This window comes from Elaeis guineensis, chromosome 14 (genome assembly GCF_000442705.2).
Source record: "Elaeis guineensis isolate ETL-2024a chromosome 14, EG11, whole genome shotgun sequence".
NCBI classification, from domain to species: domain Eukaryota; kingdom Viridiplantae; phylum Streptophyta; class Magnoliopsida; order Arecales; family Arecaceae; genus Elaeis; species Elaeis guineensis.
In genome coordinates, this window is record NC_026006.2 from 45,512,003 (window position 1) to 45,525,569 (window position 13,567).

A 13,567-nucleotide genomic window follows, 5' to 3' on the forward strand; every position below is an offset into this window, starting at 1 on the left:
AACAAATAGTCTTAATCCTTGCAATTTCATCAAAAGCTATATCACCGTAGATTTAAGTTAACATCCACTCTAATAATTTCATCTTGAATCTTGGATCTAAGATAGTTTCCACTTCCATAACACCATGAATTACATTCCAATAACTATTAAACTTGTCCAACATGCTTGCTGCCATGTTTTGAATCAAGTCATTTAGAGACCTAAGCCATCCCGTTAATGCTATTTTTACCTCACAGACCTTTGTAAAATAAATATTAACTGTAGGATAAGTAGTCTCAGAAATGATCTCAGTCACATTATAAAATAACTCTAGTTTTGCACAAATCTCTTTTGCTACCTCCCACTCTTCTTCACTTGGCATGGAAGTATAAGATGAATCACGTTGTTTTAAGCGAAAAAATACATCTTTATATAACAATGCAATAGAAAGCATCAAATATATAGAGTTCCACTGAGTTTTGCAATCAAGAACCAACTCTTTGCAACATGAAATATGCAATTGCCTTGTTGTTTCTTCAAATTTCTGCCTCCTCTTTATTGATCCAGTCCAAATCACTGCACTATCACGTATCTTCTTAATACATTCTTCAATAATTCCCAAACCATCTTGAGCAATCAAATTTAAAAGATATGCGGCACAATGCATATTCATAAGTGAACCATGCAATACAAGTGAATTACTTTGAAGTTTTTCTAAGAGAATTCTAATCATGGCATCATTGGTACTACAATTATCAACCGTCAAAGTACACAACTTCCTATCAATATTCCATTCCAACAAGCAATCAAGAAGAACATTAGAAAGAACTCTTGTGTGTGGAGAAGGAACATAGATAAACCTATAATAAACAATTAAACAAAACATAAAATTATAGCTTGAATGAAATTGCATATATATAAATGAAAATTGCATTTTAAAAGGAGAATGTACTGATGTACCTTAAAATCCAATTTTGTAATGTCCAAGAGTTGTCAATGAAGTGTTCCGTGACAACCATGAAACCTCTCTTTCTGTTGCTTGAAGTCCATATGTCAATTGTGATGGTAACCCTACTTTGAATATTCTCAAATGATGCTAATACCTTTGACTCCTCATAATCATAAATTTTGCAAATATCCCTCTTAATTGTATTTCTAGAAACCATTTTAAATAATGGTTGAAGAGAATCCAAATATCTTCTAAACTCACATAATCAACTACACTAAGAGGGAACTCGTGCAAGATGATCATGTTTATAAGCTCCTTTCTAGTTGCATCTTGGTCAAAATGATAATTGCTTAGGCCCTCTTTACCTCCCATCTTATTTTGCTCATTCACCAAAAGTTTTTGCCTCATATCCCTAATATTCTTATATTTTAGCCCAGGACATCTTTTTAAGTGTTCACACAAATAAGATGTTCCATGTTTGCTCCCTCCTAAAAAATATTTTTTTTTTTTACAATAACTACTTTGTGCTTTGTCTTTCCCATCAACTTTTTTCTTCTTAAAATGATTCCACGCATCAAATGTCAACTTTGTTTTTCCATTTTCATCAATATCAACAACATTACAAATAGGTTCGTTACTAGTCGGAGTAGAACTATTATTTGCTTGTGATGTTGATATTGGAGCCGTGCCACATGATAAGGGAGATTGGCTACCCCAAGTGGTGATGGGAGAGAGTTACTGCTTTCTTGTGAAGATATTTTGGATCTAAGAAATACCAAATGTAAATAAAATATTTTATGAAAATAAAGATATATAGACTATCATTATAACATGCGGCCAAATGAAAAGAATGCATATGTTGATAAGATATCACAAATGAAAGTTGAATCTGGTCAATCATCCACTAAACTATGCATGCACTTGATCATTATCAATTTATCATGTAGATTCTAAAGAGCACGATAAGTGGTAGATGAATCAGATACCTGTGAATGTCAAAATCTGAGTGTCCAAGGCAACCCCCCTCCCAAATCCCTACGTGTAAAGCTTGCCTTTGGAAATTGGAACCAACCAATAGGTACACTGTGGATGTCACGTCCCAAATCCGGGACATAACACGGCCATGCTAACGAGGGATATAACCCACGATAATATGAAGTTAATCAATCATAATCAACTAAAATCCTTCATAAATAAAATATAATAAAAGATTCAATTTCATTATTTATCAAATAATTAAACCAATATTGGTTCGGAGCATCTAAATCCAAAAACAAGTATCAACCCAAATCTCAACATTTGTAAATAGATAACTACAAGTTCATGATCATAAAATAAATTAAACTTCCACTACAAAATTTTTAAGCTTGCTATGTAGATCCCCAAGTTTAAATCCTTCGTCGGTCCTAATCTTTTTTCTTCTGTCCTAATCTTTTTCCTCTGTAAAAGAAAAAAATAAAAAGATGTGAGCTACACTAGCTCAGTAAGTAGAACTTGCGCTTTCTTACCGGATCAAGCAGAAATTTTTTATGATAATGCAATATTTAGAAAGTAATAGATATTATAAAAATAAATATTTTATAGAGCATATAATAAAACAAGTTATAAACCAAATCATACTTACATAAATCATGAATATTTTATAAACATCAATCATAAATCATTCTTGTTATGTATTTGTGTCATGTTTGAAAACATTGCTCATAGATATTTGTGCTAAGGTCACTATTATATCCGTGACAGGGTCATGTCTCTTAATCGATAGAGTTCTTGTTTCGTATGCTAATTTTATACTCGTTGGTGGGGTCATGTTTTGTGTGGATGCTAGCTTCGGATGTCGATCTTCTCAAAGAGATTCGTTCATAGCTATTTAAGAGCCTTTAAAATCTTTGTATCATTTTTTTAAAACATACATATTCATAAATGAAAAAAATAATAAAATTTTTACATAATCATGCTATTTTCATAAAACATATTCATAAAATCAATGCTTAAAATAAAACATGCTTTTTTATATCACATATGCTGATTCTTATTTTATGAAAAATATAATTTCATCAGAAAAAGGTCATATGTATGGAAAACATAAAAATTTAAAAATAAATAAGGAGTGTAAGATCTACTTACCTCGATCGTCCTAGATCTTTAATCTTCTTTAAATTAATCAGATAATCTTATTTAAAATATTAAATCATAATTAATTTTCTTTCAATGAGTTCAATAAAATTAAATAATGAAAGAGGTCGTTGATCGGATGGTCGGTCTGATAGGCTGTCCGAATATCAGAACAGTTCATGGCCTCCTAACTGAGGATCTGATCTAAGCAACTCTGATTAAGAAATCATGGAGCATGGATTGGATCAAGATCAAGATCGATCAATGGAGTTCATCAATAGTAGGTTTCAAAGATATTAGACAGGCCCATCATGGGTTGACATATGGCATAAATATTAAAGCAGTTTCAGGTTATCTTATCGAAGTCAACATAGGTTCTTAGAAGAGGAAGACATGACTCGATAGGGATCCATAGGTATTTTTAGAGAAAGTGGGTAAAGAGAGAATAGAGAGAATCTTCGTATTTCTCAAAAGAAGAATTTATGATCAAGATCATCAAGCATCATATCATGATAACCCCATAGGAATTAATAGTGATCAGATCTATAAATATATGGTAAGGGCCAGACTTGGATCGATAAACTGCACAGATATTAAAGTGAATCCGGATTTCTCTGAAAAGATCATATCAGATTCATAGTAGGGTCCATGGATCAGATAGAGAGAGAAAGAGAGGGTAGAGAGAGAAAATTTTAGAGAGCGATAAGAGAGAAAAAGCATTTTCTCTCTTTTTCTTTTTTTTGTTTTCTTTTGTTTTCCTTCTTTTCTTCTTCTTTTCCTTCTTTTCTTGGGCAAACAGGGGAGACATGGGTGGTCTGTTGTGGCTGGTGGTCAGAAGATCGGGGATGGGTGGCGGCAACAGGTGGAGGTCCGACAGTGGTGGCCGATGGCGGTAGGGCAAGAGACGGCTGGCGGCGAGGATTGTCCAGAGAGAAATCAATAAAAGGGCACAGAAAAACAGGGCACCTGGGATTTTTCTTCGTTTTTGGTCGTTAGCCGTTCGCCGGTGGTCATGATCTCATCGTGGAAGATCATGGGGAGGTTGAGGGTCATGATCTAGGAGTGTGGCACTACGAACGATGGCGTCGGTGGCCAGATAAAAGAATAAATGTCTCGGCCAAACAAAGGAAAAGTAGGGTTTTGTTTCATGGTGGGTTTTTGGCAAATCTAACAGCTGGTGGCCATGCGTAATGGCGTGGGAAGAAGGGAAAGAAGGAGAGGAAGAAGGGAGGGGCTTACCTCGAGCTCCGATGGTCTCTCCGGCTCCAATCTCCGGTGGGCATGGGTGTTAGAAAATCAGTAAAATGGAGAAGAAAGAGGGAGGAAGAAGAGAGGAGGGCCAGTGCTTGTCGTGGGATTCTTTGGAGGGGGAGGGAGAATTTTATAGGGGAGAGGGGAGGCCGAATCCTCGAAATCGGCTTCCTCTCCGATGAATTCGAGTGGAAGAAGACTTCCAGCGAGAGTCTTCAATATTTTTTTTTTGTTTGTTTTTTTATTTTTTTTTCTTTTTCATGCCCTAAGATTCGTGCAAGGGGGTCTTTAGAGCTGGATATCACATTCTATCCCTCTTAAAAAAAGTTTCATCCTTGAAACTTGGCATACTTGAGGTTTCGAATATTGAAAATACATAACCCTCGTACTGTCCTTGAGCTTCCAAATTATTTACATCTTAAAGTGCTTGTTTCATAAGTCCTCAACATAAATAACTATATGATATTTCAAAACTAGATTATTTCTATCCGCAAGATAACAAATTTCTTTATTCTCTTAGTTTTGATTGAAAATATTATAATCCTTTGCCTACGAAATTATTTGCTCTTGATTGATTTCCTCTTGATTGATTTCATATGAAAATCATAATCGATCCTATCCATTCTTAATAAACATAGAAAAAACTAGAGCATTAGATGCTCACTATAATCTACAACCTTCTTTATCCTTTTTAACTTTATATATGATGTAACAATTAAATTTTCATGGTAGAAAATCTTCGAATCCATTCAAACAAATGGAGTAATAATGTCAAAGCTAAGGAAAGAATATTTATATCCAAAACATTTTATGTCCAAGCTCAACCAAGGAATATCAATCCACTAACCTTACACTTAAGATGCTCAAAATTTTTTTGATCATTTTTATAACAAAAGAACCAATTACCGAAGATAATATTGTAACATCTAAATGAGCCCAAGAATCAATAACCTTGTCCTTTCATTTGTTATTGGCGGTCCCTTTTTACAAAAGTTAAATCTCCATTCATATCACTTATTGTATTAGTATTCTTAACTAGTTTTAGTATAATTCAACTACTGCATTTCTATTATGCACTCTGATATGAACCCATCGAATTCTCTAAGGCTATTGGATGAATCCTGGCAGAAGATCCAACCTTTCATTTTTTTTTTATAGATAGAACTAAAACAAAGCTTTAAGTTTCTTTATCTTTACTATTTTTCGAGCATATCACATTAAAATTAAATCTTGATCTACTTTCTATGTTTAAAACCATTGCATAAGCTTACACCACTCATCTAGAATCCAATACATTTAGAATTAATTTGAAGTAAGTTAACTCTAGATTTATCTGATAATCAATGGGATGATTCCAAATCAACTTTTCTTTTGTAAAATTATTAAGTCAAATCTAAAAAAAATTAGAAGACCTCAAGTCAATATCTTTATGAGTAGAATCAATTCGGTTATCTCTTATGGACAGCTTCCTTCATCATGATCCTTACATCAATCGACATGAAATCTTGTCGCTTATTCGTTAATACTTGTGTAAGTTTTCCAAAAATTTGACAATAGCAAGATACTTTAGAGCAGCTTCGAAATCTAAACTTTTACTTGAAATAATCGATGCACTCTATTATCTTCAATAGACTTAAAAAAGATTAAGTAATCCAATATAAAAGATGGCAATATAAATTATTAAAAATTTTACTAATATGTGCATGTCATCCAATCCATCAATAAACCATATATATATATATATATATATATATATATATATGCAAGTATGATATATGATCCTCTTATAGGTTCAACGCTCAAAAATATCTCTCTCGTATGATGCAATGTTCTTTTTTTCTTAGATCACATCCTAAATAGCTTCTTTTTCAAAATTGTAATGATTAGACAATCAACATCAAAATTAGAAAAGTCATGATGTTCACCCATATCAAGTTTAAAATTCTAAAATCATCTAAATAACAATGGAACAACTATACTTGATATAATATATCAATGTCCTACTTTATGCTAGGGTCAACACCTCTTAAACTTAGGTTAAACAGTACTTATTGAAATCCACAGCATAACTTATCAATTTTATTATACACATCATATGTAACTAAATAAATTCCATCACAATACTTATTAATCTGAAATCCAATCTTTGAATCCTTTAGGCTACATTGATCATGTCCGTAGTGATCATAATCCTATACTCAAATACCACTGAAGTTACAATCCTTAGTGATCGTAATCTAAGCTTTGATATTACTTATATCATGTCTTAGTCACTTAATCCACAGTCCCAAGTAACCATAATCTAGGCTCTGATACCATAAAATGTTACACTCCAAATCCGGAATATAACACGGTCATGCTACTGAGGGGTACAATCCATGATAATATGAAGCCAATCAATCATAATCAACTAAAATTCTTCATAAATAAAACATAATAAAAGATTCAATTTTATTATTTATCAAATAATTAAATCAATATTGGTTCAGAGCTTCTAAATCCAAAAGCAAATACCAACCTAAATCTCAACATTCGTAAATAGATAACTAAAGTCCATGATCATAAAATAAAATAAACTTCTGCTACAAAATTTTCAAGCTCGCTATGTAGATCTCCAAGCTTAAATTCTTCGTCGGTTCTAAACTTTTTCTTCTGTAAAAGAAAAAGAAAAATAAAAAGATGTGAGCTATACTAGCTCAGTAAGTAGAATCTGCACTTTCTTACCGGATCAAGTATAAATTTTCTGTGACAATGCAATATTTAGAAAGTAATAGATATTATAAAAATAAATATTTTATAGAGCATATAATAAAATAAGTTATAAACCAAATCATACATAAATTATGAATATTTTATAAACATCAATCATAAATCATTCTTGTCATATATTTATGTCATGCTTGAAAATATTGCTCACAGATATTCGTGTTAAGGTCACTATTATATCCATGACAGGGTTATATTTTTTAATCGACAGAATTTTTGTTTCGTATGCCAACTTTATACCCATTGGTGGGGCCATGTTTCGTGTGGATGCTAGCTTCGATGTCGATCTTTCTAAAAAGATTCATTAATAGCTATCTGAGAGCCTTTGAAATTCTCATATATTTTTTTTGAAACATACATATTCATAGATAAAAAAATCATAAAATTTTTACTTCATAATCATGCTATTTTCATAAAATATATTCATAGAATCAATGCTCATAATAAAACATGCTTTTTCATATCACGTATGCTGATCTTTATTTTATGAAAAATATGATTTCATCAGAAAAAGATCATATGCATGGAAAACATGAAAATTTAAAAATAAATAAGGAGCGTAAGATCCACGACCTCAATCGTCCTAGATCTTTAGTCTTCCTTAAATGAATCAGATAATCCTATTTAAAATATTAAATCATAATCAATTTTCTTTCAATGAGTTCAATAAATTAAATAATGAAAGAGATCGTTGATCGGATGGTCGGTCTGATAGGCTATCCGGACATCGGAACAATTTATGGCCTCCTAGCTGAGGATCTGATCTAAGCAACATTGATCAAAGAATCATGGAGCATGGATTGGATCAAGATCAAGATCGATCAATAGAGTTCATCAATAGTAGGTTTCAAAGATACTAGACAGGTCCGACATGGGTTTGACATATAGCACAAATATCAAAGCAGTTTCAGATCATCTTATCGGAGTCAACATAGATTCTTAGAAGAGGAAGACATGACTCGATAGGGGTTCATAGGTATTCTTAGAGAGAAAATGGGTAAAGAGAGAAAATAGAGAGAGAATCTTCATATTTCTCAAAAGAAGAATCTATGATCAAGATCATCAAGCATCATGTCATGATAACTCTATAGGGATTAACAGTGATTAGATCTATAAATATATGTAAGGGCTAGACTTGGATCGACAAACTGCACAGATATTAAAGCGAATCTGGATTTCTCTGAAAAGATTATATCCGATTCATAGTAGGGTCCATGGGTCAGATAGAAAGAGAAAGAGAGAGGGTAGAGAGAGAAAATCTTAGAGGAGAGATAAGAGATAGAAAAAGCATTTCTCTTTTTTTTTCTTTTCTTTTCTTTTCTTCTTTTCTTCTTCTTTTCCTTTCTTCTTTTCTTGGCCGAGCAGGAGAGATATGGGTGGTCCGTTGTGGCTGGTGGCCGGAAGACCAGGGATGGGTGGTGGCAGCAGGTGAAGGTCCGACGGCGGCAGCCGACGGCGATGGGGCAAGAGACAGCCGGCGGCGAGGATCATCCAGCGAGAAATCAAGGGGCACGAAAAAACAGGGCACCTGGGGTTTCTTTTCATTTTTGGTCATTGGCTGTTCGCCGGCAGTCGTGATCTCACCTGTGGAGGATCGTGGGGAGGCTGAAGGTCATGATCTAGGAGTGCGGCACCGCGAGCTATGGTGTCGGTGGCTGGAAAAGGGAATAAATGTCTCGGCCAAATAGAGAAAAAATAGGGTTTTGTTTCATGGTGGGTTTTCGGCAAATCCGATGGTCGGTGGCTGTGCGCGATGGCATGGGAACGGGAAGAAGGAGAGGAAGAAGGGAGGGGCTTACCTCGAGCTCCGACGGTCTCTCCGGCTCCAATCTCCGGTGGGCATGGGTCTAAGAAAATCAGTAAAATGGAGAAGAAAGAGGGAGGAAGAAGAGAGGAAGGCCGGTGCTTGTCGTGGGATCTTTTGGAGGGGGAGGGGAAATTTTATAGAGGAGAGGGGAGGCCGAATCCTCCTCGGAATCGGCTTTCTCTCCGATGAATCCGAGTGGAAGAAGACTCCCAGCGGGAGTCTTCAATGTTTTTTTTTTCTTTTTTTTTTGTTTCTTTGTTCCTTTCTTTTTTTTTTCATGCCCTAAGATTCGTGCAAGGGGGACTTTAGAGCTGGGTATCACAATGGAACATTGAATGAGCAATTGCTTTAATATAAGAGCCCTGGAGTGCATCAACTTTTCATGGCAACTTCTTTATGTGTGCATTGCCAGTTCCCAGCTGATAATTTATCCCACTTCCCCTGTTGAAGACTTCCATCGCGGCTAATATGAAATAGAAAACTATTTAAGCATCAAATTTATACAAAGATACTTTACTAAATTGTTGCACAACAAGAATTAAAACAATCAAATAAGATAGTGCCCAAAAGGATACGTCTACAGGAGGGCACTTAGGAAGACACTAAACATTTTGCAGCATCTCTGTTCTAAAGAAAGCCCTACTTTAAATCAGAGAACTATATTAGCATCTCTATTCCAATCCTCAATTATGACAAGAATACCAACTTGAATAGATTCGAGTCTTCTATACCAGACTATTGTGACTTCTAAGAAAGGCAAGAAACACACTAATATGCTCCAAAACATAGCAGAAGTTATACCTATCACCGAAACAAACCTTCCATAGCTTCAAACATTGGGAAAGATGTCATCTTGTCGCCGAGATTATGCCCCATCTTAGCTTCTACCCTCCAAAAAACTAATTTCTGCTCTCAATATAGAGAAAAATTCATATCAGGTTGGAAATTTTAAAGCCTCTCATCTCATAAAAATACATCCAGGCATGTAGAAACAGACCATCAGCAAAATACAAATCAGCCTCAATCAATATTCAGTAAAATAGATCATAAAACAAGAGAAAAGCAAGGAGGACAAGTAAACTATTGCAGATGCAAACTATTATAGAGCAAAAGAAAATCACCCTCAATCAGCCTGCTTCCCCAATCAGATTTAATGGGGAAATTGAAACGGCTGGGGCTGCTGGTTAAATTCCCATCAGATGTTGCTGTATTGGTGGAATGAGCTTGCAATTCTTTGCTAGTATTTGTGATAACTTGGAGAACAGCAACCAACAAATCTACATACATGCCTAATCCTAACCCTAGAAAACATAAATTCTAACCTTAGAATCGAGGAAGAATCATGAGATTGAGCGACCGTCGGTGTCGGATGGATGAAGTGAGGCCTAAGAGGGATGGTGTGATGGTCAGACAGAGGATTGGAAGAGTGCACTTGGAGGGATGAACGAGTACACTCTTGGACGGAAGGATCGAAGAGATGGATGATGAAATCGATCCAACGTCCTAAAAGATCGAAGAGATGTTCCTCGGATCCTCACCTCATGGCATCAAACGAATGGGAGAAAGGGAGGAGCACACCTAGGGCAAAGGAGAAGAGGCGTCAGGTGGCAGTGGGTTGGGAAAGAAGAATGAACTCAATGAAGGCCTGGGTCCTTTATTCATTACATTGTATTCGTATCCTGGGTCCTTTATTTTGGTGTGCGTATATATATGTATATATCGGGTTGGGTTCGGGGCGAAGCATACTATTACCCGCATCCGATTTGAACCGCTTCGGAGTTTTCATCTAAAATCCATACTTGCCCTTAAACTTAAATGGGTAGGGTAAAACCTTCTCCATTCGGATCGGGCCGGTTTGGGTATCCATCAGGTCGGCTAAAATTACTATCCCTAATCTTGGTATGAGGTACCATATCGATATCTTATCGTTTAGGTACAGTTTGATATGTACCCTATACTAAAACAACCCTCTGACTATTTTTCTCAATTTTTATCTCATTACGTCTCGGTACAAGTCAGTACACCTCGGTATGGTTGGTATACATAATATGGGGTGGTGTGGGGCCTATAATGACACAAACTTGAGTTTCTTGCCGTTCTCTCCCGATATAGTATGGTATACCCTGTATCGGGAGATATGGGGTAGTACGGCAGACCATGATCTTGAGATTGCTTCTTGTATGACAACTTTGTTTGTGTGAGTATTTTCTTTGGAGAAACTTCTCATAGAATCCAACCAAGGAAATATTTGCTATTGGTGGAAATCCTGTTCGCTTTACTTGTTTGTGTTGTTACTTTTGGATAAGACTACAGAGTTGTGGACCCTAAAGAAAACTAAAATAGACATGGACTTCCTTCATTTAGTGTGAAAGCCTTCCAGTGATAAAATGATATGGCAGCTATTCAACCTTTATAATCAATTCAAAATAATTTTTTCAACTGAATTATCCAATCAAAGAACCATTGCATTGAATGATCAGACTACATGTATCTTCTCCATCAGATGAGTATAGTGTATTCATCTTGTTCCTGTATTTTTAACCATAGACTTCTAGGTAGTCAACATGCAATGGCAAGGCATGATTTGTATCTGGTGCCTTACTAGGATGGGTCGCTGGTGCAGTGCTGGTTGTATGCCAATGTTTGGCATGCCACCATGCAAATGCATGCCAAGCATGGGCACAACATGGCACGGTACGTATTGTGATAGGCTAGGTTGGCATGCCACTGCTGCATGTTATGCCATCCATGCTTGTGAGTTCTACAATAATGCATTTCATGCCTGCATGATGTGAATCATAGTATTGCTTGTCATTGACAGATAATTGCATTTAAGATATTCATATTAATATTCATTCAAGTAAATGAATTGGCTGTTATCATGGTTTCTAATCAAGGTGGGACATCTTGCAGGATGTCGGAATGGGGTAGTCCCAAGTATTAGGTTGGGGCATCATGCCATGGTCCTAGCATCTTGATCAATGTGTCTTGGGACATCTCTCTCCCAAGTGTCAGGGTGGGGTAGGATGGTGATGCGTCCCGTTCCATCGAAAAATCGAGAATCAATCCAATGGGATTTAAAACCTTGGTCATTATCATGTTTTGAGACTTATTTATGTTTAGCAATGGCAAAAATATGATTAATAAGCAATTCAACATAGGCTTCTTAGTTATTCCATCAACTTACATGTATAGCAATGTATATGTGGTGGTTGTGAAACACTTGTAGCTTTTTATTCTTGGGTGGAAAGAAAGTTATTTGTTGGTCAAACATCGTAAGCACAAATCTATGGCACAAATGCTAGAGTTGTATTTCTCCTTAGGCACAAACAATTTTTACTTCATTTCTAGAGACTGCATTTTATGGTTTGCCACACCGCCCCATACCATCTGGTACAAGGTGTACCGTACTGTACTGTTATCATATTGGTACAATGTCTCATACCGTACCGATACTTAGAACACTCTTGTACCATACAGAACCGCTTGCCGGCATTGTAATAGGATGGTATCGATATGGGGTCTGGTATTGAGACAGCGAAGCTTAGTTTGTTTTGAAATGTGATGATTTCTAAGGACATTTGGGGAAACCACTAATGTTGGAAGCATTAGGAAAAATGAAAAGGCAGGAGTAGCTAATTCTGTACTAGAAGAATTTGCTAGTTTAGGTGATAGTCTGGAGAAAGGTGGCATGAATCTCGAATTTATCATGCTAACCTTGAAGCTGAAAATTTTGTGATGTTTTTAATACATGATGTATAGATTATGCTCCGGTCAATTGCATGATAGGATTTTGACTGACAAATTCATGGGCATACACAGACAAGCTATCCTCTTTTCATGAGATTGCAATTTTAGCACTAGAGAAGCTTCATTAATGTATGATTCAAGTAAATGGCTTGTATCTTTATTTTATTGTAATTATTTACTTGTGATAGGATTTTGATTGACAAGTTTGTCGGCCTAGGTGCACAAGCTATCCTTTTTCTCTCCTGGGCTATTTTGGCGAACACTCAGATAAGCTTCATGGTGATTGATTAATTAAAAGGCTTGTACTTCTATCTCATTAAGAATGCATAAGATCTAGTCTCACGAATCATGGATAGTTGTCTGCGTCATCTTAATGGAAAGTGCAAATTGTATAAAAACATTCTAGTTTTGTCATATAGGAATATGTTACTTATGTGGGCAAATGTCAGGGTTTTTTGTTTGAGCACATCTGATGATATTGTTTTCTGTGTACATATTTAGCTGGGAACATTTTGTTCTCACCTTTTTCCCCCTTAGTATCCTATGGATGAGGGCATGAGGTGAAGCCTCAGATGTTTTACTTGTGATTTTAGATGGAACATCATTGATGAACATCAAGATGGAAGTTCAAGCTCCAAGGCTTCATTATGTTTATCCTACTTATTTTGAAGCTGGCAAACCAATGGAGTTTGTTGCCTGTGGAAGTAATCTTAACCAGCCTAAATTTCGGTAATGTATTAGTCATTTTATGACTTTTGCTACATGGTTTATAAGTGAATTTCCGCAGTTATGAATGACCACAAGTTCTTAAATATGCTTCAGATGCTCAAGTATAGCTGCATTTTTTTTCTTTAATATATATGGAATCATGATACTCTGCTAAGATTGATTGGTCTTTTAGCTTACAAAAGTTTCCTTTTTCCATAATATACATTGGGTGAAAATGTCAA

At 35.5% G+C, this 13,567-nt stretch overlaps 1 protein-coding gene across 1 annotated transcript in view; it reads left to right on the plus strand.

Annotated features, from left to right (window-relative positions):
- Window positions 1–13,567, plus strand: part of LOC105057852 (squamosa promoter-binding-like protein 9) — a 47,710-nt gene that overhangs the window by 20,318 nt on the left and 13,825 nt on the right. Inside the window, exon 7 of the mRNA XM_073248533.1 lies at window positions 13,211–13,346. Within this exon, the coding sequence (XP_073104634.1) occupies window positions 13,211–13,346 (136 nt within the window). The remainder of the gene's footprint in view (window positions 1–13,210; window positions 13,347–13,567) is intronic.